Source organism: Triturus cristatus, chromosome 2_2 (assembly GCF_964204655.1).
Source record: "Triturus cristatus chromosome 2_2, aTriCri1.1, whole genome shotgun sequence".
Classification (NCBI taxonomy): Eukaryota; Metazoa; Chordata; class Amphibia; order Caudata; family Salamandridae; genus Triturus; species Triturus cristatus.
Window position 1 is genome coordinate 317,203,109 of NC_140582.1, and position 25,644 is coordinate 317,228,752.

A 25,644-nucleotide genomic window follows, 5' to 3' on the forward strand; every position below is an offset into this window, starting at 1 on the left:
CTCCAGGGAAAAGAGTGAAAGGGCGATGTTTTCCCGTTTGTCCGTTGCTCCACCATGGACTTTGGTTTTCTTGCTATATCAACTCTTCTTTCTATCAGTTTTAATCTTCTACAGTGATTTTTTGCGGACACAAACGGAAATATACAGCCCGACGCCAAAGCACCAAAACTCCCAATTGGTGATGCGCGCCCGATCACAGGTAAATGCGGGAGAGAACGGGGTTGTTGAGCAGGGCCAGGCTGGCTTGCCCGGGCATCGGGCGTTTCCTGAAGCAAAAGTGCTTCCCAGTTAACCTCCCCCATGACCCTCCAGCTGTTCCGACATAATTGCCAGGCCTACTTTGGGGTTCCAGTTCGGTCCTGTTGTTGAGTATCCGACCCACGGCTTTAAGTGGGATAAAAAAAAATGGGTGGGGATGGGGGGCGGTGTTGCGCGGGGTCTATACGACTTGTATTTTGCTGTCTCTTTTGTCATTGCATCCAGGCATAATGATACAGCAAGTAACATGATACCTACAACAAGTAACGACTATTGGCTTTGTCAATCGTTGTTAGTTGCATAAGATAAATTAGCAGTAACTGTGGCTTGTATAGAATATTGAAAAAGCATCCACTTGAAGCCCTAGTGACACCACGACAATGTTACTGCTCCTGAGTTTCAAAAAGAGACAACAATATAATCATGCAGTGGCTGAACTGAAAGATTAAGAAATATATCCCAAATTATATATAACAGTCGGTAGACGCATGCCTCTACAGTGTTCTCTTATATTTTGAAACCAGAATTGTTCAAGTTCGTATCCTTTCAAAGTTCCCTTTTCAAACAATCATTATCAACGCCAAGTCTGGCCCTGGCACGGTAGTGCGTTTTTTGTTTAGTATTAATAAAATTTGACACTTCAGAGAGCAGTTTCAGCAGAGAGGACAAAGAAGGAATGGGCATGGAATCCAAATACAGAAACTGAAACTTCTCTATCAAGGGGAAACATCACTGCCAAAGTTCAGAGTTTGTGAAAAAGCGACCAGCGAAATCACTTGCTAGTTAATGTTGGGGGGGGGGGGGGCTAAGCATTTCGGGGGGGGGGCTGAATCTTTAAACAGTAGGCAGAGTGGCGCTGATTTCGGGGGTGGGGGGGCTGAATCTAGGCAGAGTGGAGCTGCGGGGGTTCTTACAAGGGGTGAACCAACAGCGAGGCCTCATTAACATGCAAATGGTCTTTTTAAAGACCTGTGAAGTGCTCAGGCGCGGTTTATTGTGTAGTAGAGTATTGAATAACTCACTGAGCCATATGGCTTGATTTAAGCAGTTTTAAAGCATCCGAGGGGAAGGGGTGCTGGAAACGAGCTTCTTGAGCACAAAGGTCAGTCTGTGCTGCATTTGTTGGTAATTGTGTTCTGTTTCCATTGTTAAGTAGAGGGTTGCACAGGCATTTCCAGTTGTAGGGTGACCCTTACAGACAGCGAGCAGGAGATGTGGGGGAGGGGAATTCCATCAGGTCCGAGACTCTGCACTCCTGTTTCAGCGCCTAGTAGACCCGCTGGCACTGCGTGTGTTTATTTTCAAGCCACTACAATATAACTGTCCTTGGAGCTAATGTCTGCCTCCTAACAAGAGCATTAGCCTTTCAGTGCACGCGTCCAACCACTGTCCAGACTCCGGCCCATGCTCACCTCACCGACCACCACCCACAGTGACTCATCTCTAAACAGCCTGAGACGTAAACAAACATATATCAGCAGACCTCTTCCTGTCACCCACTAGCCAGGGACAGTAGGGGTCCGGGCGCCTAGATTCCGAAAGCGCCACGGAACTTCCAAGCTGTAGTAAGCGCTATTCACATGCACATAACTTAGGAATGTAGGGAGGGGGGGGGGGCGGGGCAGACAAGGTAGAGCCAGACGAGAAGTGATAAGTGGAATATGTTGTGAGGTTTAATGCAATGCGTCAATTTACTCCATGTCAGGCTGTATATGGCAACAAAATGCTGCTTAAGTGGCTTCATACTGTATTGCAGGGTGTTGTGTTTGAATCCCAGAAACCTCTGGCGACCAGCGGCAACATGTGATCCTCGACGTTTATTTGTTTAATTCTAAATTTAGCTCCGGGTGACTATAGGGCTGATGCAGCGTTGAGGCTGTTTGTTGCTGGTGATAGCACGGGCATCCTTCTCAAGGCATCGAGATGTGATCAGACGTCATGGGAGAGAGGCGAGGAGGAGGGAGGGAGGCAGGCAGAGAGGCGGAGGGACTGGGGGAGAGAGGGCGCTGTGCATACCAATGCTGAGGGAGATCGGGTCCAGCTGAGACTGCAGAGGAAGAGGCTGAGGAGGGGGCGGCGGGGGAGACAGTGAAAGGGCGAGAGAAGGGGCAGAGCTGAAGCCTGCAGGTAAAAAAAACGCAAGAAAACACAAAATTCTGAACGGAAATTCATATCTTTACCGGACTTGTGAAAACTGTGCTGTACTATATCCTGAATCACACAGACGCCCTTTTTGAGCTAAGCTTGAACTGTTAGTCAATAGTTGCCATGAGAGTCTAGGAAACTGGATACATTCACTTTCTGTTGCAGCTGGGAGTCAAGTACCCACGTTAGCAGGGAGCATGCGCAGCTTACAGACTCAGCCGATTGTCCTTGCATCTTGGAATGTTAGAGTAGAGCAATTAAGTTCATATTTTAAAACTTTCTACCGAAAGAATGCCTGAAGTAGTAGCAATGCTCGAAAGCCGTGAATGCTGGGCCAATGAATCAGCAATGCAAGGTTCGACAAATAAAAATAAAAGATTTCCGGTCTATGCATCGGATGCCCTTGTTAAGGGCCGACGCCCAGCATATAGGAGAAAGCGCCCCTGACACAGACCCTGTTAAGAACCACAGTGGGGCCCACGCAGCAACCCTTCCTGGTCTTGTCATCCCTTCTATCCCCCAGAGACCTTCTGCGGTCAATCTCAGCTGACCCCGGGCGTGACGAAGCCTCTCCTACTAAATGGACTGTGTAAAGTTAAAGCATATCAAACGGCCACATGCCAGAGTTTAAGAGACGAGCGTATATCAAGCAGAGCTCGGAGCTGCCAGGAGGCAAATCAAAAACAAACACGGCAATATGTTATAGCAAAAGAAAACAAGGCAGAGCAAAAGGCACACCACCGCCTTTCTCCGAGGCACAGCGAAAATGCCTCGGAGAAAGGGAGCCTCATTTTCGGATCTGGGGGCGTGTTTTGCTGTTGTCTCCTCCCTGAGACTTCTCGCAAAAAACACGCCCCCCGATCCGAAAAAGACGGGGCTTCAACGGAGTGACTGGACCTCTTCTCCAGTGGCTGGCCAGCATTTAAGAGGCCAGCCAATGGAGAACAGGAGCGAAGAGGGGCGGGTGCAAGCCCCTCTTCTCAATGACATTAAATCTCCGGACTTCCAGTCTGCCGACCGGATGGTCCCGAGACCTAAAAAGAGACCAGACTGTATCCCAGTCTGAGTCAATGGTTAATATGGAAACATCCTGTGTGATGTCCATTCTTTCCATTTCTCACAAAGCAATAGAAGCTCTGCTGCACAGAAATCTAAATGTAAACCAGGATGGAACCACTACCTTGTGCCACTACATTTGCCTATAATAGATTTCCATTTCTCTTATTTATCTGATATTTATCAACTGCCTCCAACAGGTTGGCGAAGGGCCTGGCCACAGGCTAAGCTATACAGCCATGCGCAGTATAGGTTGGCGGACTCCAGGTTTTTGGTGCACCTGGATGCCAATGCAGTTTGAAATATGGATGTAGAAGACGATAAAGAATGTATTCACTGAAAAAGTTAAAGTTGAGTTATGGCTAGCTTTGGTGATATAACCTTGTTGCATATTTTAAAAACCTCTGAAATTCATTTTTTTTAAAAGAGAAAAATTAAGTGAACTTTCACACCAAATGAATGGCTTGTGACATTGCAAATAGTCATACCAATAAGAAACAACTGAAAGCAAAAACTCCAATGAATTTTACTACATTCATAGTTGTTTAACTGACAATGTTAATGGTAATGTGATACACAATCTAACCTGCAAGATAATGTATGACATTTGCAATTGCATCCGTCACATCAACAATGTGGTAGTGAGCGTTACATTTGATGTCCAAGTTATGGTATGTATGAACTGTTGTGCAAATTATTGTGAACTGTGACTTTTAGTAGTTTTTCGGTTTTAAGTTTTAACCAATACTTTAACTGGGTTTAAGTATATACAGACACAAGTATGTATACATACAGGGTCAGGCGGGGACCTGCAGGAGAACAGACAGATAAAATATCAATTCTGGGAGGTGTGCGCCAAGAGTGGGTACTGGCCCCCACGCTCTTCCACTTATACATCAGTGAGTGCTTACCATACCTTTTTAACTGTGAGAATGATTCCCCTAAGGTCAAAGACACCATGTTTATTATTTGCTGACCACACCCTGTTATTGTCTAAAAGTCCCTGGGGCTTATCCATACTGCTTGAGAGGTTTTCCCTATACCGTAGGGACTACAGGTTCGAAATCAATAACAAAAAAACAAGTATATGGTGCTTGGAGATCGCAAAGGCAAAATAGGAAGAACCATTTTATTAGATGGGAAAGCCCTTGAGAGGGTCTCCGAGTTTGATTATCTGGGTGTTCGTTGAAAGACTCACATAGGTGGCCAGCTCAGTTGAGGAAGAGCACCCTGCCCCTAAAACAGTACGCAGGGTCTATTATAAGGTTTGAGAATAGCTCTCATTCTTTTCCCATTTTTCCTCCATTGGATATCTATAGAAGCCAAGCTTGTGGGGCAGTCCTTTACGGAGCAGACATCTGAGGCCACTGAAACTTGGAGATGCAGGAAATTGTAGAGAATAGTTTCCTCAAATCACAGCTAAAAGCGTTTCCACACTCCCCATTTGTATGGATCCACATCTGAGACTCAATACGGATTTTGCAGCTTTGAGACCAATCCAGTATTGGTTAAGGGTGTGGGTCACAGAAGAACTATAGCCCTACAGGGAATGGCTATAAGGCTTATTAGAGGGTTTGTGTGCCGATAGGATCCCTTGGTGTGCTTACATAAGAACTGGTTACATAAGCTTGGACTAGGGTTTTTATTTGGTTTAACCCCCAAGATTTACCACGCAACGCCATTGAGAAGTTCAAAGTGGCCTATTGGGACTATGAGCTGGGAGAAAAAATGTCCAAGACTGTTTCGGGTAGCCGGACTGACTTATTTAAATGTGGCTTTGAGTTTGACATGTATTTAATCTATATTGTTGTTATATGTGCGTATATGTATTTGGTTTTAGTCTGTTTTATTCATATATGATTGTATATTGTTGCCTTTTATGGTTTTTTACGATCCGAAATAAAGGAAATTAATGAATGAGTATACATATTGTATTTAGTACATATGCAGATTAAGCAAAGATACAGCTTCTGCCTGATGAACGGGGTTGGGGTGCCCCGGACTTCTAAGGGTACTATCTAGTAGCCCAAAACAAAATAGCCGGCTAAATGGTTGGCAGGAACTCGCCTACAAGAATCTGCTTGCCTGGCAGAACAGGCCCGAACGGGGCACTAAGCAAACTGCTCTTTCCAGGGGAGAGATGCACGGAAGGGTTCCTCCGGTTACTGACCTATGCAATAACCCTGTGTAAAGAGGGCTTTCCATAACCAAGCACCAAGGTGACATTTGGATCTACACACCCCTTGAGTGGGTTCCCCCTGGAGTAAGGCCCTCTTTCGGACAGGAAGTTGGAGGCGAAGGGCCTCAACACACTGGGTGATCTGTATCAGGAGGACAAAGGCATGGATTTTCCCAAGCTACACACACAATACTATCTCCCGCAGAGCCAGTTTCTCAGATATGGAAGGATCAGAGGGTCCACTAGAGAGTGGTGGGGAGAGACCCTCACCTATCCTCCATACATCCCCTATTACAAGCGCTATACCCAATGGAAAATGGCTGTAGATTGATCACCTGGTTCTATAAAGAGTTCAGAGAACACACCAACATTTCTCTACAGACCCTTAGGGAGAGGTGGGAAGAGTTGTCAAGGACAGTGTTCCACAACAAGAAATGGGAAAGGTCCTTGGAATACCACCGAAAGGTTTCATGAAATGCAAGAGTTTGCTTCATTCAGTTAAACGTGCTCCATAGGGCATATGACACCACAGAAAATCGACCATTTGTTACTAAGCGCAAGTAATGAATGCATCCGTTGCCATCACACTCTCGCAGACTTATGGCATGTCCTATGGGACTGCCCATCCCTAAAAGGCTACTGGGAGTCAATCCGGATCATAATAGCAGACATTACGAACAGAGCAAAGTTGTCAATAGAGGCCTGCCTGATTTGGCACATCCCTGAGATCCTCTTGGCACAAAGTCACAACGATGTTTGCAGATCTCCAACTCCTATTGGCCAAACGATGCATCACAATCCAATGGAAGTCCACTCGCCCTCCAAGTAGGGTGTCCTGGCAGGCCGACACCGTATTCTGGGCCGTGGCAAAATCCAGGTCACTCCACAGGAAAGAAAATAGAGGCCTGCGGCTGCACTAGATTGCAGACCAGTGGGACGCTCTGGTGCAAGCCCTCAAACACTATGGGGAATAAGACGAGTGCCATCCGTAGGGGGAGGGGGGAACCACCCCCTCCCCTTTGAGTTAAGGCTAAACATGCAGGGGGAATCCCAACAGATATCCACTGCCCTCATAGTGAAGGGCTTCTACCCCTTATGAAAACCCACCCCTCTGAGGGAGTGGTCTCAGGCTAAAGGTTCAAGGCACTCGCAGGACCGGGCGATCCACGAAATAGGGTGAAATTAGGCCGCAGATGACCCACAGGCAGTACATATACCCCCCCCCCCCCCCAGAGTAGAGACGGCGAAGTGGTGGACCCCAGGGCATATTTTAACTGCACAAACTACCAGGAGGGAGTTAAAGTTAGTTGAATTGTTAGCGATTAGCTCAATGGGTAACAGACATCAATCCTCAGACTTCATGTTGTTCAAGAGGGTGCAGTAAAGCCTGTCTTTACCTTCTATTTGAAATATTTGTAACCCCTTCACTGTCAATACTGAAATGGTTGAGTTCAACTGCCTTGAATTATGTCGCCGTCACTGGCGATGTGAAGTGTTGTATGGAAAAGACAAAAATAAATAAAGCTTGTAAAAAAAACCTGTATATATGCAAATTCAAACTGGATTACCAAGTACTCCTCCCTTTAGCATTCTAGAACTACACAGAGAGGCACAGCAGCTGACGGTTTACTGAAACAGGAGGAGTGGACTATAACACTGAACACAGTAAATCACAATACCCCTTAAGGACTGTTCAAGCTTCGAATGTCCAGGCAGGGGATTCGCTTATAGAAATAAAAAAGCATTTATACACTACATGTAAAATGAGGATCAGTAAAGAAAATCAGAGCTCACTGGCTCATTTCCAGCTACTGATATGAGACCAAACATTACTGCACAGCCTACATGCTAAGCACAAGATTTTACAATAATGTTCAAAACTATGTTAATGTTATTCACTGGTGCCTGGGGATAAAGATCTTGTGGGACTGGAATACAGTTAACGATTTCGTGGCAGAGTCCAGTGCATGGTACTACTAACTGTACAGTACACTGGAGTATGAGGGACTAAAAGTTGCTACAGTATTGGTACACAATGATCCATGCACTTTTATTACATTTTCGTAACAGTGCTATTAGAGCGGAAACCACTAGTCACAGTTCGATTATATAGAACCATGGCTGGCCACAGATCCATGGAGATTGTTCCAAGCTGTGGGAAATAAGTGGGAACAGACAACTGGACTTTAAATCCTGATATACACTTATTTTTATGTGCCTTCAGATTTTGAACCAAGGGAGGCTTCGGACTGCTACTGGTCGCTCTCCAACTTCTCCAAGCCAGCGGATGGAAAAGAGGGGGTTCTCAAGGTGGATAGTCAACTTGGGACAGAAACTGCACAATTAATGACAGAGTGCAAGGAAGCTCCCTCGTCAGAGACTCTAAGAGGAATATCTATTGTAACACTGTGCCACACCACCTGGTAAGAGTACTGGCCTTGTGTAGTAATGTCTATCTTCTCCATGGCAGTCTTCAACTGGTGTAAGGTGCAATAAGTACTGTACCTTACATCATCACCATGCGTACCATGCTGCCCAGTGATCATGCCATTTCAGAGATGCACTCTGCAAGAGCAACCTGGGTCACTTACCAGGAGGTGTTTATAGTCTAAGTGCTCCATACAGGCCTATTACCTTACAGAACTGTGTGTAATGTATGTGTCTAACATTGCTTCTTCCTAGTAAGTCTAGTAATAAACAGCTTATCTCCCTCTAATAGGTTAGTTTTATTCAATATAAACTGATATTGTTTATGTTGGCCTGGAGAGTTATTTGTGTTGTTTAATTCTGTGCATGTTATACTGGGTCAGATGTCATCTCTCTTAATGGGTTCCTTTCAGAGTGCAGCCTGATACCAATGGGTGAATTTCACTCATTCACTGAGTAGCATCGGATGGTTAGGATACTTATATCTACACTTTGTGGGAAGCACAATGGTTTAATTGCCTTATTCTGACTCATAAACATGCGTTACCTAATCATTTGTGAGCCATCCTCCCCAGAAAGGACTGTCAGGGGCCTTAAGTCATTTTCTAGGTACTCTTATAGGATCCAGAAAGCCACTCCCACTAGAAACATCAAAAATGTCTAACTTAGACTGGAACATTAATTTTGTATAAGAATTAGGAAATCTCCAATTCTTCTGCTCACAATCTCAATAAGTAAAGAGTGGAGCACCCTATGCAGAAGACAAAGAAATTCTGGGATATTGCATGACAAAGGCATCCCGACAACACCATCAGCTACACATTTATTCAGCATTAATATTACTACTGTGACCAGTGTTCCTGGGAGTTTACGCTATGCTCACGCTTAGCGCTCTACGCAGTGCACTGTCCCCAGACCCAGAGCTGCTGCTCACTAGCTCTGCTGCCCTACTTTTCCGACAGTTCGTCCTCGGAGCCCAGCATACGGTGTTGCTTCTTGACCATTGGGGTACAGCATTTGCCCTTACTGGGGCCGCGATTGTTGCTGCTCTGGTTTGGTCCTGGTGTTAGTGCTGACCGAGCGCCCTCAGTGCTTGTCAGGGCCCACTGCCTGTCGGATATGGACCTCAGAGGGCTAGCTTGGTGCTATCGCCAAGTCTGGGCCAAGGGAAAGGTGCCGCAGACCACGGATGAATTGCAAGGCAGCTTGAGGGGTGGTGGTGGCGGCGGCTAATGTCTGGCAACCAAAGTGGGAGGTAAGTCACGAGTTGTTTCCAGTGCATTCCCATTTTTCTGGGCTAAGGCAACAAAGAGAAGTTGGAGTGGTCAGGCAGTGACCAGTTGAACAGATATTACATAATACAGTCTGACCCAGCTTGCTTGGAGCATTGTAGGAACCTCGACTGACTGATGATTTTGTGACAATTTAGCAAAATTCATCTAATTATCCAAATATTTTTTCATTAAGCAATCTAACCACATGTCAAGTCCTTAACTTGTAACTATTTAGTTATTTTTATTTTCCCCAATCGCTCAGCTCCTCCCCCTCACGTTTCCATATGGTACTGTCTCGAGCCGATGCCACGCAGTTTATGCTCATGCCTGTCCGTGCAAGCCGTTTCCTGTGGCTCCCAATCACCAGCTGTCTGCTGCTCTATTTCTTTTGGCCCGTCTGTGGCTACCAGCTCTGAACTTTAGCCACGCACATCTCTGGTGCTGAATTCAGTTGCTGTAGGATCTTTCTATTAGCAAGCAGCTGGCATCAACCTGTTTTGGGATGCCTTGGGTTGTTTCGGATCGCGGCTGGTATCTGTTGTGATCAGAAGCTTGTTTGAGCATGTTGATGCACATTGGTTGCCTCATACTGGATGCATCTCCACACTTTTTAATGAGTTCTTTGGTGGGGTGACTGTCCCAGTTTAGAGTCGACTTTTAAGTTTTAAAGCTGGTGGTACACATAGGAGAGCAGGTCTACTGGTCACTGTGTTCATTCCCCAGGGAGCTGGGGGGGTTTGAAAGTATGACAGGACATGGGTCGCCTTTGCTCTTGGAGGTGCCTTCAGTCCCTTATATTGCTGCGTTTTTTTTTCTTTTTGTTATGCGTTTCACTATGGATCTCCCTATTTTGTTCTCTCCCCCAAACCTTCACTCCAAGAGGACCTTTCGGGCCATGACAATGGTAATGGGAAGGAGAAGTCATCTAAAAGGAGGAAACATTTGGTTAATGAAGGCAAATCCACAGACTTGGTTAGGTCTGAGGGAAGATATTGCGACTTTCTCACCTGTAACATCCTCAATAAGGAATTTTGTTGCTAAGCACTTCAATGTCAGTTCTAACTCCTTGCCCGAACAAAACTCAAGAAAACAAAGCTCAACTGAGGCTGGTTCAGGAGGCCCTCCCCATGAGATTCAATTGGAGAATTTGCTGATTATTCATTTAAAGAAGGGCCCCAGATGTTCAGGTTATACCAACGTGGTATCTCGGCGCAGCAGGAGAACACAACAGAAGGACCAAACGGCAAAGTTAAAATAGGAAAGTTTAAAAAAAAAATCTTACATTTGGTGTAATCAGAGCATGTGCAAATACAAAAAGGAATACGATTCCAGTGGGTAAGGGCCAAGAAAGACCTGGCTCCACACCTTAAACGTTGAATGCGGGGAACAGTGAGTAGCTCGTTATACTTAGATCGCAGATTCCTGACAGGGAGATCGCATTTAAGCTTTTGGTGTACGTATCTTGGTGCTTTCCCCACTAGAGCTCTATGGGTAAGGCAGCAGATCTTGAATACAATTTTTTTTCTGGCTGGTAGCCAGTGTAATGCTCTTAAGAGTGGAATTGATGCAGATTTGGAAGGAAGATTACAAATAGCGGTAGTCTGCACGACCTGTCGCTTAGGGAGAAGTGTCTCATTGGCAGAAGCCAAAAGAGGATTACCAGAATCAAGCCTGCTGACAACAAGAGATATACCAAGGTTTTCCAAGTCACATGCAGAAGAAAAGGCAAGGCTTTCCACAGAAGGAGCAACATATGAAAGCAGGTGCCAGTTATTGATAGGGACTGCTCTTTCATTGTTAGAGCTTGATCTAATTCAATGCCAAGGTTTTTTATGACCTGTCAAGGGTGTAGAGGCACTTCCTAATTCAGGTGGCCAACAGACGGAGTCCACATTTTTGGAGCTTTTCTAAAAAAGCATAATCTGTCTTTTCAGCATTAAACTGAAAGTACTTCTCGGCATCCGCTCCGCCACCGCTTTCATCCCATTTGAGTAACGTTCCTTCACTTTGTCCACATTGTTATCAAAAGATATAACCAGCTGAGTCTCATCAGCGTAGGACAGGATTTCAAAGCCAAATGATTATGGCTACCAGGGCCACGTATATATGGAACAAGGTAAGATCCCTGGGGTACACCTTTGTCAATCATCATAGTGTGCAACTTAAAGTCACCTAACGTGATGATTTGAGATCTATTCGCCAAGAAGTCCTGGAACCATTTCAGAGCAGTCCCATAGGTCTCTATCTCATTTAGCCTAAGCAATCTTCCTGTTCCCAGTTTCCCAGCATCTTCAGAGAAAACAGAGGTTTCAGGAGGTATGGGGCTCAGTTTGACTTCTCTGGGAATGGGCAGCCCCTCCTCAGCACAAGAGCTGCTGAGTCGATTGACAGTTTCTGATCAGGCTGCAGTGTCTTCATCATTCAATTTACAACCCTCTGCATCCTCTTCCCTACTGGATGTTATTTTATTAAAGCAAACACCTTGCACGTAATCCTGGAGACTCCTGCAGTTTTTAGCACTAACCAAGCCCTGCAATCCAATTACCTGAGGGAAATCCATTCGGAACTCTGCAAAGTTAATAATTGCCTGCCAACTGTAGCGAGCCCTGTGAAATATAATTTGCAAGTCGGGAGTGCTCAGGGCTTCGGCCTACCCTCCCTGAGCTCTCCTTGCCAAGGCGACTCCCCAAATTCTATTTATATCTCTAAATACCCTATGCTTGTTTGGAAACATCCTTTTGTCTATGGAGGCTTTAAATGTACTTCTAATTATTATCTGTCGCAGGCGCAGAGAGGTCGTAAGAGAGGAACACAGCTTAGAGGGAGGATATGTGATAGGGGTACTTTGTTGGTCGAAGCTGTTCAATCGCAGATAAATTCAGGGAGGTCTGAGTGTATGCTCACAACTACCCTTTGTAGGACCACTACAATGTCAGGTATAACAGAACCCCCAAAGCAGAGCAACAAACAGGAAGTTGGTAAGTGTGATCTCCTAAGAGATCAGAAATCTACACAAAAAAGATCATCTCCGCTAGGGGCTGAAGCCGGTACAAAAATTGGGGAATCAATTTAAAAAAGGCCATTTAGATCAACACCACACTCTGGTGCTGTAGACACGTACATTGCTATTGGATATTGTACGCAGGGGCAAGAAAGCTAGAAAATTGAGACCTCTGAATCAGTCTAATGTTTTAGCAGTGTTTCAACACATCCCTTCAGGGATCTCAACCTGTGACTTAGTTTATGTAGGCTTTCTGCCCGGTGAGGTGGAGGGAACTAACTAAGACAGAGTATATCTCTCGCTTGATTGCTAGCATGGTGGTGGAGGCAGAACAAGAATTAAATCGGGCTGGGCTAGGAATAAGGATCCTGTTAAAAGGTGGTTGTACTACAAGAGATTCCAGCCCTACTGTAGAGGATTAGCCTCAAATCAGTGGGACTTTATCTCGCCCCATGATATGTATGTCCAGGGGTTTTTAGCCATGATGTTTGTGGGGGGGGGGCTCACTATTTGGATAATCTGAGAGTTGTAATTGGGAATGAAAGCACTTTAAAGGATTCAGGCCCTTCCCATCAAAGTATGTTACATAATCGGTTCACCCCTTTGCTGCATTTTCAGGGCTCTCAAGATGGGGAATCCTGGGCAAATTATGTATAGAATGGAGAGTCCTCGCAGTCTGAGAAGCCCAAGCAGGAACATTCACAGGATTGACCGACTCATGAAAGATGGTGACTGAAAAGAAAAACTGAGTCTGTATCATATAGTGTTCCTGTAGGAGTCTTGGCTGCAAGAGGACAAAACCATTGAGGGCATTGTAACTGCAGGGATGTGGAATTCCTATACCCAGACGCGCAGGACATATTGTTTGGGGTCAAGGGTAACACGTTTTCATGTATATTTTGTGAATATGTCTTCTTATCCCGCATTCTTTTTTTCCCGCAGGGAATCACAACGCGGTCGTTACAACGACCGCATTGTGATCCCACATACCATTACTCCGCAAGTCGGAACAACGACTTGCGGAGGGGGAGCGCTGGATGTTGGAATAGTATCATTTACTATTTCAACTCCAGGTTGTGCGGACACTAGGGAGGGTGTTGGATTTGTCGTTGTTCCGACTTGCGGAGTAATGGTATTCGGAATCACAACACGGTCGTTGTAACGACCGCGTTGTGATGCCCTGCGTAAAAAAAAGTTTCGTTGTAAACGTTGTTTACCATATTTTGTCCTTGGGACAATTGGGCCCAACCCCCTGCAGCACAAACATTTTGACTGTCGGTTTGCAGCACCACATTATGGATCAGGGAAGGGCACTGTCTGCAGTTAAGGTAATATTTTTGCCCAAACATTAATGCTGTTGAAACTTGTATTTATGGTTCATACATTGAAAGACTTTATTATTAGGGTGAGCGCTTTAAGTTTTGAGGTTTAGCAACATGAGGCTATGTATAATGCTCCCAGAATGCTCTCGGATTTGATGCAAATATTTGCAGAAGATTGAAAGCAAGATTGATTCTTTGCTTTCAAAATAAAATGTTCATACATAAATGAAAGCAGGAAAAAAATATTTAGCTAAACTACTGTAAGATTTCAAGTACCATTTCTTTGCAGCATCATTTAATAACATGTGTTGATGCATGCTAGTATTTTCCCAAAATATTCATAATGGAAAATCATTGTAATCTGTTTCAATAAGATTATGGGAAACAAAAATAAAAAAGCATTAGCTAAGCCAGTAGGCCTGAAATTGGTGGTCAACTTTTCAGTTTTGTCAATGTGTGACTTATTTTGGCATGGTTTTCGTAAAACCTTATTGGTGTGGGAGCTGCCGGACCCTCACCATTATAACAAACATTGGCAAAAGCAAAAATAGTTTTTGGGTCTCAAAAAGCACAAACTGCCACAGTAGTTACTAGCATTGAACAAAACTACTTTGTGTGCCGACATGCTCCTTGTGAAAGAGCAGCGTGCTGTCACTCACAGTAAAGCCAGCCGATACAGAGAGACAGTATTTTAATAAACACAAAAGGTCACGGTCAAACACAGACCACATTAGGGGCCTGATTATTAAAGAAAGTCTCAAAAGTGCACTCATGGTATATTTCCTTGCATTAAGTGCAGCTATAAGGCTTTCGCGAACTACCACGAATTTACAAAAGTACTCCTAGAAAATATTTGTGAACTGCATTTTAGCATGAGCAAATTTGCATGTGTAGATTTGCTCATGTGAAAATATGAGTGTTTGCAAGTTCACTTTCCCTCCAACCACTTTTTTCACAACTCTGGAAGAAGGCTTACGTCTGCCATTGTCAGAAGTAAATTTCCAACATTTCTCAGTATGGGAAAAGATTCGAGAAGAGTTGTTGAAAACCCTTAAAACATGAAAGTTAGTAGGTTTGCACAGACTCAAAAGGGGCATTCTAACCCTGGAACTATTGCTTACCACTACCTTCAGCCCCAGTATGTAGATCTGCGGAAACATGGCAACATAAGGGGATTGCAAGCATTAAAACACTACTATGGTATGAGCCCTGGCATAATCAGAGACCCTATATCAGAGCTCTTATATAATGAGTTTGCTGCCATAACAGAGCTCGAAAGCTCCACTCGACCACTTGCATTTGCCAGCTGTATTTAATGAGGAGGAGCTGTTTTTAGGTCCTACTCGCCCTTTTTGCTGAGTAGGAAGACAAACTAACTTTTTTCCTCTGTCTCTGAAAACAGAGCAAATGTGACAAGATTTAAAGGCATTTTTATTGCTCACACAGCGAATGAGCAATAAATATGCCTTAAAATCTTGTTATCTTGTCACATTTGCTCCGCTTTCAGAGACGGATGTCAAGTACATTGTAGTTAGGTCGAGGAGATTTTTCAAGATACTAGACCTGCCAGAGGCTTTTTTTAATTGGGACTTGGTCGAAGGTTCAGTCTATTCAGGCTTAATAAGTTTGCCCAGGGCATGACGGCTCAGAGTATAGGGAGAAAATTGATTTTGGTCCCTTTGTGCATACTGGCTAATTGAAGCACACTGAAGTTTTTAAATAAGCTAGGACAGGATAAAGGCATTCTAAAAGACTCTAAATTAAGATAGGAAGAAATCCTTGCCAGTGAAGGGGAGCGGGCCCATGACATCTGCCATGGGGTAAGGGATCTCAAAACTCTCCATACCGCATGGGGTGCATTTAAAAGATGGTCTCCTTTCCCCAGTAAACAATCTTGGAGAAAATATGCCCAGAAAATGGGCTATATACAGGACATGACCTACCTACTGCAGAAACCCTCAATACATGTTAACATTGCCAACGTTAGGCCAGAATGATGAATTTCCCTGCTCTTCCTTCTAAGCTGCCTGAGTTTCTCTAGTTCGGTTTGGCCTTAAGAGGTACGTAATGAAATTGGTGTGTGTGTTTATGTCCTCTTCAAGCAAAGTGTTCTGTATGCCATATTTTGTTTGACTGTAATTTTTATAAGGCCGCTCATATAAAGATTTTAAGGCCACTATTTTTTAAATATCTGATACGTTCTAGGTGGGATAGGATGTTTTTATTGTCTGAAATGCGGTTTTATGATGTAGCAGTGGGAGGTGCACTTTTTATTCTGTCTATCAAGCAGGGTTTATAAATAAGTTTGAATTGGGTACTGGTTTTAGCTATGTATTGTGGTTTTATGATGTATGATTCTGGAAGTTTTATGGACAGGTGTCCCAATAAACCTTTTTTAGCACGGCTATTACTACTCATCCTTAACTCTCTCACCAGATTCTTGCGTCCATTACAAAGCATATGTCTAAATCTAAACCAGCTTGACCTCAAAACAGAGAGCTGTAGTTCACAATCTCACTGAAAAATACAAATGTTAAAAGGTATACAAAATACCTTATGTGTACAATACCTCACCTATGTTTTTTGATGATTTGCTCACCCCTGTAATGAAATCATCAAAAAAAGGCTGAGACCTTGTACTAATATGGACGGGCTCATCTATACACAATTAATATCTTAGAGTGGTTGTTTGAGGTGAGGACTATGTATAAGTTAAGTTATTGTCATTGTCCAGAATAGGGCCTAGAGTAGCAGGTAGTAACCTCCCTGCCAGACAAACGTATGCCGTGTGTACTGCAACTATACACTGAAACTGGTACAGACTTATTTAAACAGCAGCATACTACTTACTGAATAATTGGTTATCAAACCTTCAACATCTGGATCTCAACAACAAACATAAGTATTTCCACTGTGCAGACACTCTGATGTTTCATACAAAAGGTCAGTGCTTTCATAAAGTCTCCTGAAGGGATGAAACACCAGTTGGCTGTATGCTAAAAAAGTCTTAACAACTTTACAAACATCTGTCTACAAAATTACTGGTATCTACTGAGTGTGTTTAAGACAACTAACAAATGGCATCTTAATATACTAATCTCCAATAGTCGATTTCTATATCAACATAGTAATGTGCTCCCACTGATCATTGCACTCCCTAATACTTGGTTACTCCTACAGCCCTTTACTGTTGCTACACAATATCTGGTTATACAACTTGAGAATGCAAACCCACACCTGTTCTGGATTTTGCTTGATTGCTTTGCAACTAACCGAATCTGTCCCACCCATTCAGATAGAAAGTACCAAGTATTCCTAACTGTTTTCAGATCTATTAGATCATTATCCCGTTTACCTTCAACTGCCCATTAAGTTGTTTTCTGCATAAAAAAGTAGTAAAGTAATATACCAGAAGGAATAGGAAGCAACAGAAGAATACAAGTAATCACTCCTCTGTAGCTCTTCCACAAAACGATGGAGAAACTCTACCTGTCATGGGAAAAAGCTTCTTTTCTTCACGTTCCAAAATATAGAAAGATTTCTCTTGTAGGAAATTCATAAACCAACCTAAAACTATTTTTGTTTGGCATCAAAACAAGTTATTAGACTGCAGAGCTCCTTTCATCCAAGAACTTTTTAGTTAGTATCCCCATCTCAAAAAAATCAGGACTAGGGCTAAACCATAGTGGTCACAAATAATCTTTTTTATGCAAGGCTCCCTGTTGTGTGCATCAGTTTTCCTAGAGCTGTACGTTGTTAACTTTGCACCCATTACACACAATCCACCCCAACTGCCACAACTTGTCTGCCAACTGCCTCCCGCTGCCTATTACATGTGCCTATTCATTAATGAGGGCCATGCACACTCCTTCCCACAAGATAAAACATGAAACTACTTCATAAACCTCAGAGACAAAATTATCATGTCTCTGTAAACCTTCCCCTTGGCACAATTGTATAGAGTGGCTGGGTAAGGCAACAAACTAGGTGTCACACTGCCTATTCATCACACATGTGTAAATTACAAATATTCAATTGTTCAAGTCCCGGTCTAAGGTCAATATGTGTGGAGCACGTTATCAGACAGCATCACTGCAGTGCTCCAGGGCCATGCCAAATACAAATAGTACAGTGCAATAATGGCACTTAGCCAATCGAATAAGCCACATGGGGTGGTGAGAGCATCCCCTTCATGGCAGGTAGCACTAGAAAGCGAGAGGATAGGTTGAAGAGAGAGATTGAAAGAAAATTAGTAAACAACACCAGACCACTAACAATTCCCAAAGACAGAGGAACATAAGGTATCACTAACAATCACAGGATTGCAAATTTGGATGACAAATTAGAACTGGCCCAGATACTCTGTCAATCTCTTCATGCTGCAGCACCACATGCTCTATCAATCAAATGTTCTAGGACCTGAAATGTTTATAGGTCAAAAACTAATGTTTTGGCTTTTGTTGGATGACCAGTGCTAAAACATTGATTGAACTCTTAAGGAAAGACAGTTTAGCATAATACCTGTTCTGATGTGGTTATTAGGTTGCTCCTGAGACAATGGGTGCTTCCGGTGGATGTTATCTGAATTCTGCTGTTCCAAAGCTGGCCTTGTAGTACTGCATTCAGTTGGAGTCTGTGAAGGAGGGCATCCAGCACTTTGCTGTCCATATAATGCTGTACCTGTAAACTGTCCAACAGGTGGAAGGCTGTGGGAAGTAAACACTTGTCCATACTGATTAGTAACAGGCATCGAAGGATAGGAAACACTGGAGTACATGTCACTAGCAGCATCAGGAGTGGCGTAAGGGACAGAAAGAAGTGGGAATTCCTGAGATCCAGCAGGAGGATGGGCAGGATGCCTTGCTGAGTTGTTACTGTGTCCCGCAAGTGTAGGGTATGGATGTGGAACTGAAGCATTCACATAGGCTGAAGACGAGGTGACAATGCCTTGGCTGCTCCCATGTGTGTACACCATAGTAGGAGGTTGTGGAAACGGCCTGTTGTGCATTGAAGAGGGCAATTGGTGAGTGTTTAATACATCTGATCGCATAGTGGATGTCACAAACTTTTGGGATGGCCCAGAATAGTTAGAGTAGTAATCTGCTCCATAAGGATTATTTACATGAAGAGGAGCTGTTTTATTCTGCGATGCAGGATAATTTCCTGGTGGAGCACTATAGTTTGGAGGATAGAAACCATATCCAGAAGACGACTGCATTGGATTCAGTCCTGGACCTGATAATAGGAAAATGAAAGTTAGATACATTTTATGTTCAATAAAAGCTATGACAACATTATATGATCTACCAATGCATGCATGCTATAACTTCCAATCATTTAAAAACATGTGTTCCCATCTAAAATTCCACTTGGCGTAGAGGCAGTTACATGGAATTGTTTTAAATGTTTACATGTTTGTAGTTCATAAAGATTATTACGGATTAAAGGATCATGTAAAACAAATTCATTTTGGGCCTCAGTTGTCTGTACTGAACTATTTATGCAATGTAAGCGGGTGTGGGCATTGCAATTGTAGAGGCTCAATCCCCTTTGTCGATCTAATCAGAGTGTTCTTCACCACAAATCTGAAAATGTATGAGTATATTGTGTTGTCCTCTCACATAAAGAGAAATCACATTTACAATTATAAGTACATACTGCATATTTGATAAATGTGCTTAGAAATGCATCATTTGCCACACATTTTCTAAAAATGTTTCTTGAGGAAGAAAAGACTATCCCACTATAAAGCTGAACTTAATTTCTATCCAGTTTTGACCAATGTTCCTTACCCATATTTGATTTGGATAAATACAGCTACCTGTACATGAAGAAAACTGCAGAGGCCTGTAATAATATGTTTTAATAAAGTTCTGCAGCGACCTTTGACTGTGAGCACTCTACAAAAATAAGCTATTATAATTTATAACATATGGAAATGTGAAAGGATGGGATCTTTTAACATCCAACAACCCCTACCATGCATGCATATCTGTCAAATGGCCCGATGCATATGACCTTCAACTACTCCTCTTTTTCTGCCAATAGTAGTAAGCACACCAATACTAAGCTAAATCAAGACACTGGAAACAAGGCAAATTATCTCCTAGTGAATATGAAGTACAGCAAGAAAGGTAATAAATAAACAGGCCAATAAATTGAGAGTATAACAAAAACAAGGCTTTGCGACTAAAATCAGGAGCAGGGCTGTGAACATGACAACACTGGGACAGGGACTACATTATTACTGTGAGACACATAAAATATGCATTTCTTTTGTTAATACAGGAAAAAATGACAAGCATAACCATTCAGAAACACAAGACCCACTGATCACACTTGTATACATTTAGTTGATATGCTCAACATTTCCTTCCAAACCCAACAGATCCCTCTCTATTAGAAGAATCCACAACTAGTATACAGCAGTCTACATATTGGGCAATAAATAGCTGTGCTTTACCAAAATACACACATCACAAGGACTACAAAGGCTCACCATCTTTAGTGGCTCTCAGCACACCCACAGCCAGAACACCATCAGCAAGGAGACCAAGAAGAGTAAAATGGAGAAATAAAACAAGGCAGCAGGCCTTTTCCATCTATGCACCCAAGATCTTGAACCTCTTTGAATCTATCAGAACCTCAGAACCACCCCAGGCTGCTCCAGCTAAGGAAAGAGTTGAAGAAGCACCACTTTAAAGAACACTCCATCACAATGTGGTTAACAGTACACTTCTGTTACCTTAACATAGCTATAACCATCACTGCTTGATTGAAAGATTGCCTTTGACCTTCTACAGCGCTCGGCTGCCTTTTGGTTAAGTTCCTGCTATACAAATACCACATACATATTTCTCTTCACTACACGTCGGCTATATCCTCTCACACTGTATACTCTGCCTCCGGTCTCATCACTACAGGGTTCCCTCACAATATTTAATCTACGCTCTGTCTCCTCACTACTGGTCATCTGCATTCCCTCCCGCTTTACACATCCCCAACTCATCACTATAGGTTGGCCACAATCTACTGCTTTCTTTTCTCACTTCAAAGCAGCTAGTTGCATCAAACTGCCCCTGCTCTAGCACTTCTTTACTCACTAGAAGGTAGCTAGTTCCTCTAACAGAATATGCTGTCTGGTGTGTCATTACTAGGCATCTGTTTTCCTCCCACGTTAAGCTTTGCCTTGTTCTCTGCTTAGGACATGGCAGCTAGATCCACTCACACTGTGCCTCCTCTCTCCTCAGGTCAGCTGGATCCTCACATACAGTACATCGAGCTCTGAACTTATCACCAGCCATGATTTGATGCATGTAAGAGCATATACACTTCAGAAGAGAGTTGAAAACATGTCTACTTCCAAGATACCTATACCATCTGCCAACCCTAGGATGGATATCAGCATAATAATTGCACCTTCAAGTGCAATCTACTGTCTACAAATATGGAATAGCTCAACCAGCACAGGGTCTATGTTCAGGTACATTATGAAGGACTGAGCTACGTCTAGCCTGGGTAATCTATAATAATTTAAATTTAAATATAATCCTCCTGGTGCACACTAATAAACATAGCGGTCAGGCAGTTGACTGTAGTTCACATATGCTGCTTAATAATTCCTTTAGACTGCCTGACCCTGTTTTACTCACATAAGACAGAAATGATACAGGGCATGTCCATCATCCAGTTCTGTACAAGTCCACAGTCATAAACCACCATTCACCAACTGGACATAAACCGAATAACTGAAAAAATCTGTCACATGCCACTGGTCAATAGAGGACTTTAACTTAGTGACTAGTCCATCACTGCCAGTTCTTAGTTTCAGACAGTGGTTTAAGGTGCTCAGCAACAGCACTTGTCAACATCCAGCACTTATGAAAGTCTGCCACATGGTGGTGCTGCACGTCTAATTTAGAAAGACAACAGATTTATGATAATTCAATATTCATTAACAATGGCTAAAACCTGCTGTCTAAGCCATTCTTATAGCTTTGGGTGCCTACAACATCGGATTTGTCACAGTTGTGTTGTTACTGTCATTGGCAACACTGGCTGGGACAATGTAATCTGTAGCGGCTCCCTGACAACGGCCTAGCACTTATATATTTTTTGCTTTACAAACTAAGCACCAATATAGGTTTCAAGTAAAACTAAAATATGACTGCTTCTTGACATCACACAATGACAATCAGATATTGGATGATATTAAAGTCCAATCCAGCAGATCTCGCCGCCATTTCTCCATACACAAGACTAAAAATAGTCTGGGAGTTATTGATTTTCTTATCTTTTGTTTCTTCTTTAAAGTTTTATTGGTGAATTGAAAGCTTTACTATTTCTAAATGGCATAAAATGTATGGGCTCCTCTTACAGTCTTCCTCCCTTTTCTTAGATATCCCTCTGAGGTCCCGATACATGGTGCAACTGGCTAACACTATTTCTTACATATCGGTTTATCAAGATGTGTTTGTTACACCACTATATAAATATGTACATCCTTGATCCTGGCAACATATGTGAAGCCTTTTGATTAAAAATACCAATTATGGGATTAAAAGAAATAATAAACGACCCTGCAAAGCAGCTCACATTAGCCAGTTTACTCATATTTCATCATCCCTCACACCGCTAAGTTCCGCGCCCTATAATACTATAACCACACCTCAGTGGGCCACATGCGCGATATAGAAACACTTCCCACAAAGGATCAAAAAACAGATACAAAACCATTCATTTTTAACTACACACCCTACACGGTGTATCACGCTGGCCATGAAGGCAAGGGTTTCCAGCACCCCACATAGGAATAGTACGTGCTAAATACATTTTGCAATACCTGTGTGAATACTGATGAATTGCCATCTAGACCTTTCTGCCAGTTACACACTTATGTTTACAGCTATGTCCTCGTGTGCCCATCTTTGCTAGTAGTCTCATACACACGCCAACTTATTGCGAAAACTATTAGTCCATTTATTTAGCATGGAGTAATTAGATTGTTCAGGAGAAAAAAAAGGTAGACTAAAAGTTCTGAAACTCAGTCAAATTGTAAAAATAATTATGCGACACCTCAGCTTCAATCCCAAAAACACATTTAGCTACATAGAGAAGATTTAATCTCGTTCTTTACTGTCGAAACTAGGGTACATGTGCAACTGTCAACATCTCTCCGAATCAGTCTTTCAGTTCCGGGGATAGCTGGCTTTTACTGCGCCTGCCTCTGTCGGTGAGCAGTGAGCTACGGTGCATTGTGTGTAATTTTCCTAGCCAGTGCATCTGTCAGTGCCTTTGTGTCCACCTGTCAGTATCAGAAGTCCCAATGTGTCTTTCAGTGCCTTGGCGTCCCCTCTCTCACCGTTGCTCCGGTTTTCGGGGTTCTGAGCTGCACCCGATTGTCCGTGCAGTGGGACTCGCTGCGGACCGGACATTGCTGCTGCTCGGTCCCGTGTCACCAACGGAACCGAACTCCGCAGAGCACTCTCTGCGCCGGCTGAGCAAGCACGAGATCCATAGATCCCGCGAGAGCAACGACGAAAGGCTCAAGCAGGTGACATAGAAGGACGTCTAGATGCTCAGCGCGAGCTGCGCACAGCGCCCTCTGTGGCTGCAGGTCAGCGGCGCAGCTCGCAAAGAATAGATGGGCTCATAGTGACCACAGCTAGTGCACAGGTAGGCCACCGAGCGAGCCGACAAATTAACAGGAAATTTGCTGTCAATCGGGTCTGTTGGCATGTGCGCATAACATATGATAAAGGCTCTTCAAAATTTAGAAGAAATTACATTCAACCGCTTTGACATTAGTTTCAACCGCTTTGACATTAGTACCTAACCCCACATTATAAGTTCAAAGAGAGGCAATGAAGAACAAGCACTAGCAAATCCAATAGGTCTTGTCTACAATATTGGCTTTCCCAATGTTTTTTAGCCATGTTGTACATGGCTAAATGTTTTTTTTTTAAGTACTATGACTCGGCCAGCCCTGTACACACCATATCGCTTTTTTATGCCTCATAGAAACATAATTACTTCACAGAATAAACATTTATGTACCCACACAAAACCACAAGTCAAAATACACAGCTGAAACCAAAACAAGGACACTCAAAAAGATCAGAGACAAAGTGCACCTCAAAGAAATCATCACATATAAAAAAATGCACTGTGAAACCCAAACACTGACACTCAACAAGATCAAAGAAATAACCACATATTAAAACAAGTATTGGAATAGACACCTACCATGGCAAAAACAGGCAAGCACATCAAAGTCACATGAACTCTGTTTGTCATACACACGCATGCATGAACACATACACAAACACATTCCTCATGGATCCAAGCATGCGTCACAGAAAAAAAGAAACAGGCATAAATCTCTCTCGCGCACAAAATGCCACCGCCAAACAGATCACCAGGCAGATGAAAAACCACAAACATAGCTATAAGAAAGAAACACGTGATGCAAACACAAATATACTCGAAAGAGCCAAACAGACACGCACTACCACACCATAATCAGGAAATACGCTAGAAAACTGTCACGCCAGTAGGATTGCAAATCACAAAAAATACATATACTGACTTACAAATGCAAGTCACAGAAACATAAACACACACATCCTAAAGACCAACTGAATGAAGGCACGAGGAAACCCCAATTTTCAAACACAGACTTCAGTCATACAGATGCACACATAGTACAGCACAGGAACACTACACACAGATACAAGAGCAGCACATCAATCAGACACAAACATAGATATAATACACACATTTAAAAGCACAACATACTTGGACCTGAAAAAACAAACAAAAAGTATTAGCACAAGTTCTTTGCAAGAGCATGCGCACACTAGCACAGCAAACCATACCCAGATACAAACATAATCATACACACATCAAACACAGAAACACACAATAAACAATAGTAAGCACAGATACACAATATATTGCAGACCTGCAAAATAACCCACTTCAATAAAGCACATTGTTAATGTAACATCGTACAAAGCCAGACCACATCAACAAGTATGTGCTTCTTCTGCATCCCATCATGTTATCTTTGCCTGACACCCCTGCACTCCTCCGAGTACCACTGCACCCTGTCCTACTCCAGTGCCTCGTCTGGGTCCTGCTGGAATCAATGCACCTTGAATGCCATGAAGCCGGGTGCTGCGGGTTTTTGGATCACAAGCACTCACAGTGTCTGAATACTTTGGTGCATGATTGGCACTGTAGCAGAGGGATTTCTTTTCTGTTGTTGCAGTTTTATGTATTAAGAATTCGGCCCATCGGCATTGGAACCTTTTTACACGAGCAGTAATAATATTTCATAAAGTCAGATTCATTTTTTTAGGCTTGGGGAAATTAAATGATTTGCCCAGAATAACAGGAAGTTGAGCCAAGGCTGGGGCTCGAACTTGGCTCCCAGTTCTCATGGCATCTGGACAGATCCCTGCTGGTATCCTAGCTTAGCTTGCAACAGTATACTCAGGACACAAGTCGGGGGTACACAATCGTAGAGGTAGTGTCCTGCAGGACACATTCTAGTGTTTGGCAGGCTTTGGTATTCCCAGCCACTCCCTTGAGCGCTGGACACACTTGCACCCCCACCCATCCATCAAGGGTGTCACGAGTGACGTGGCCCTGCCAATAAAAGGACCCAGGTGCATGTGCTTGTGGCCAGTTACTGTACCATACAACATGGTGTCTGTGTCTGTCATTATCGTCATGTGGGCCTAGGGCCCAACAATACATTGGCGACGAGGCGGGTAGGTAACCCCACATACCTGCTGCTCGGCGCTTCGTCGTCCCCCGGGGGGAGAAAATGAGCCTGGTAGGCGGCACGCCCCACTGAGCTGTCTACGAACCCCCATGACTGCAGAAGAGATCGGGCACGATGTTGCTCTCCGCACTCAAGGAGCAACGACTGGAGACTGGCCGTGCCTCATCTCTGCTGCTGTCAGAAGTTGGAAG

The 25,644-nt window shown here is 43.4% G+C and overlaps 1 protein-coding gene and 1 long non-coding RNA gene across 6 annotated transcripts in view; one reads left to right on the forward strand and one right to left on the reverse strand.

The window, feature by feature from the left end:
• The window catches only part of SEC24B (SEC24 homolog B, COPII component), a 678,312-nt gene extending 655,121 nt beyond the window's left edge, over positions 1-23,191 (reverse strand). For 3 of the 5 annotated variants that reach the window (XM_085641377.1, XM_085641376.1, XM_085641375.1), the window contains exons 1-2: positions 23,024-23,191; positions 18,184-18,897 (exon numbers count right to left, since the gene is read on the reverse strand). In XM_085641377.1, coding sequence (XP_085497503.1) covers positions 18,184-18,897; positions 23,024-23,096 — 787 coding nt within the window. In that variant the 5' untranslated portion in view covers positions 23,097-23,191. Of the gene's footprint in view, positions 1-18,183; positions 18,898-22,966 lie in introns of all 5 variants that reach the window. The other 2 variants (XM_085641374.1, XM_085641373.1) reach the window with 1 other exon arrangement.
• Positions 2,276-25,644, forward strand: part of LOC146862185 (uncharacterized) — a 47,077-nt gene continuing 23,708 nt past the window's right edge. Inside the window, exons 1-2 of the long non-coding RNA XR_014978107.1 lie at positions 2,276-2,385; positions 7,863-8,061. This is a non-coding gene — a long non-coding RNA (uncharacterized LOC146862185). The remainder of the gene's footprint in view (positions 2,386-7,862; positions 8,062-25,644) is intronic.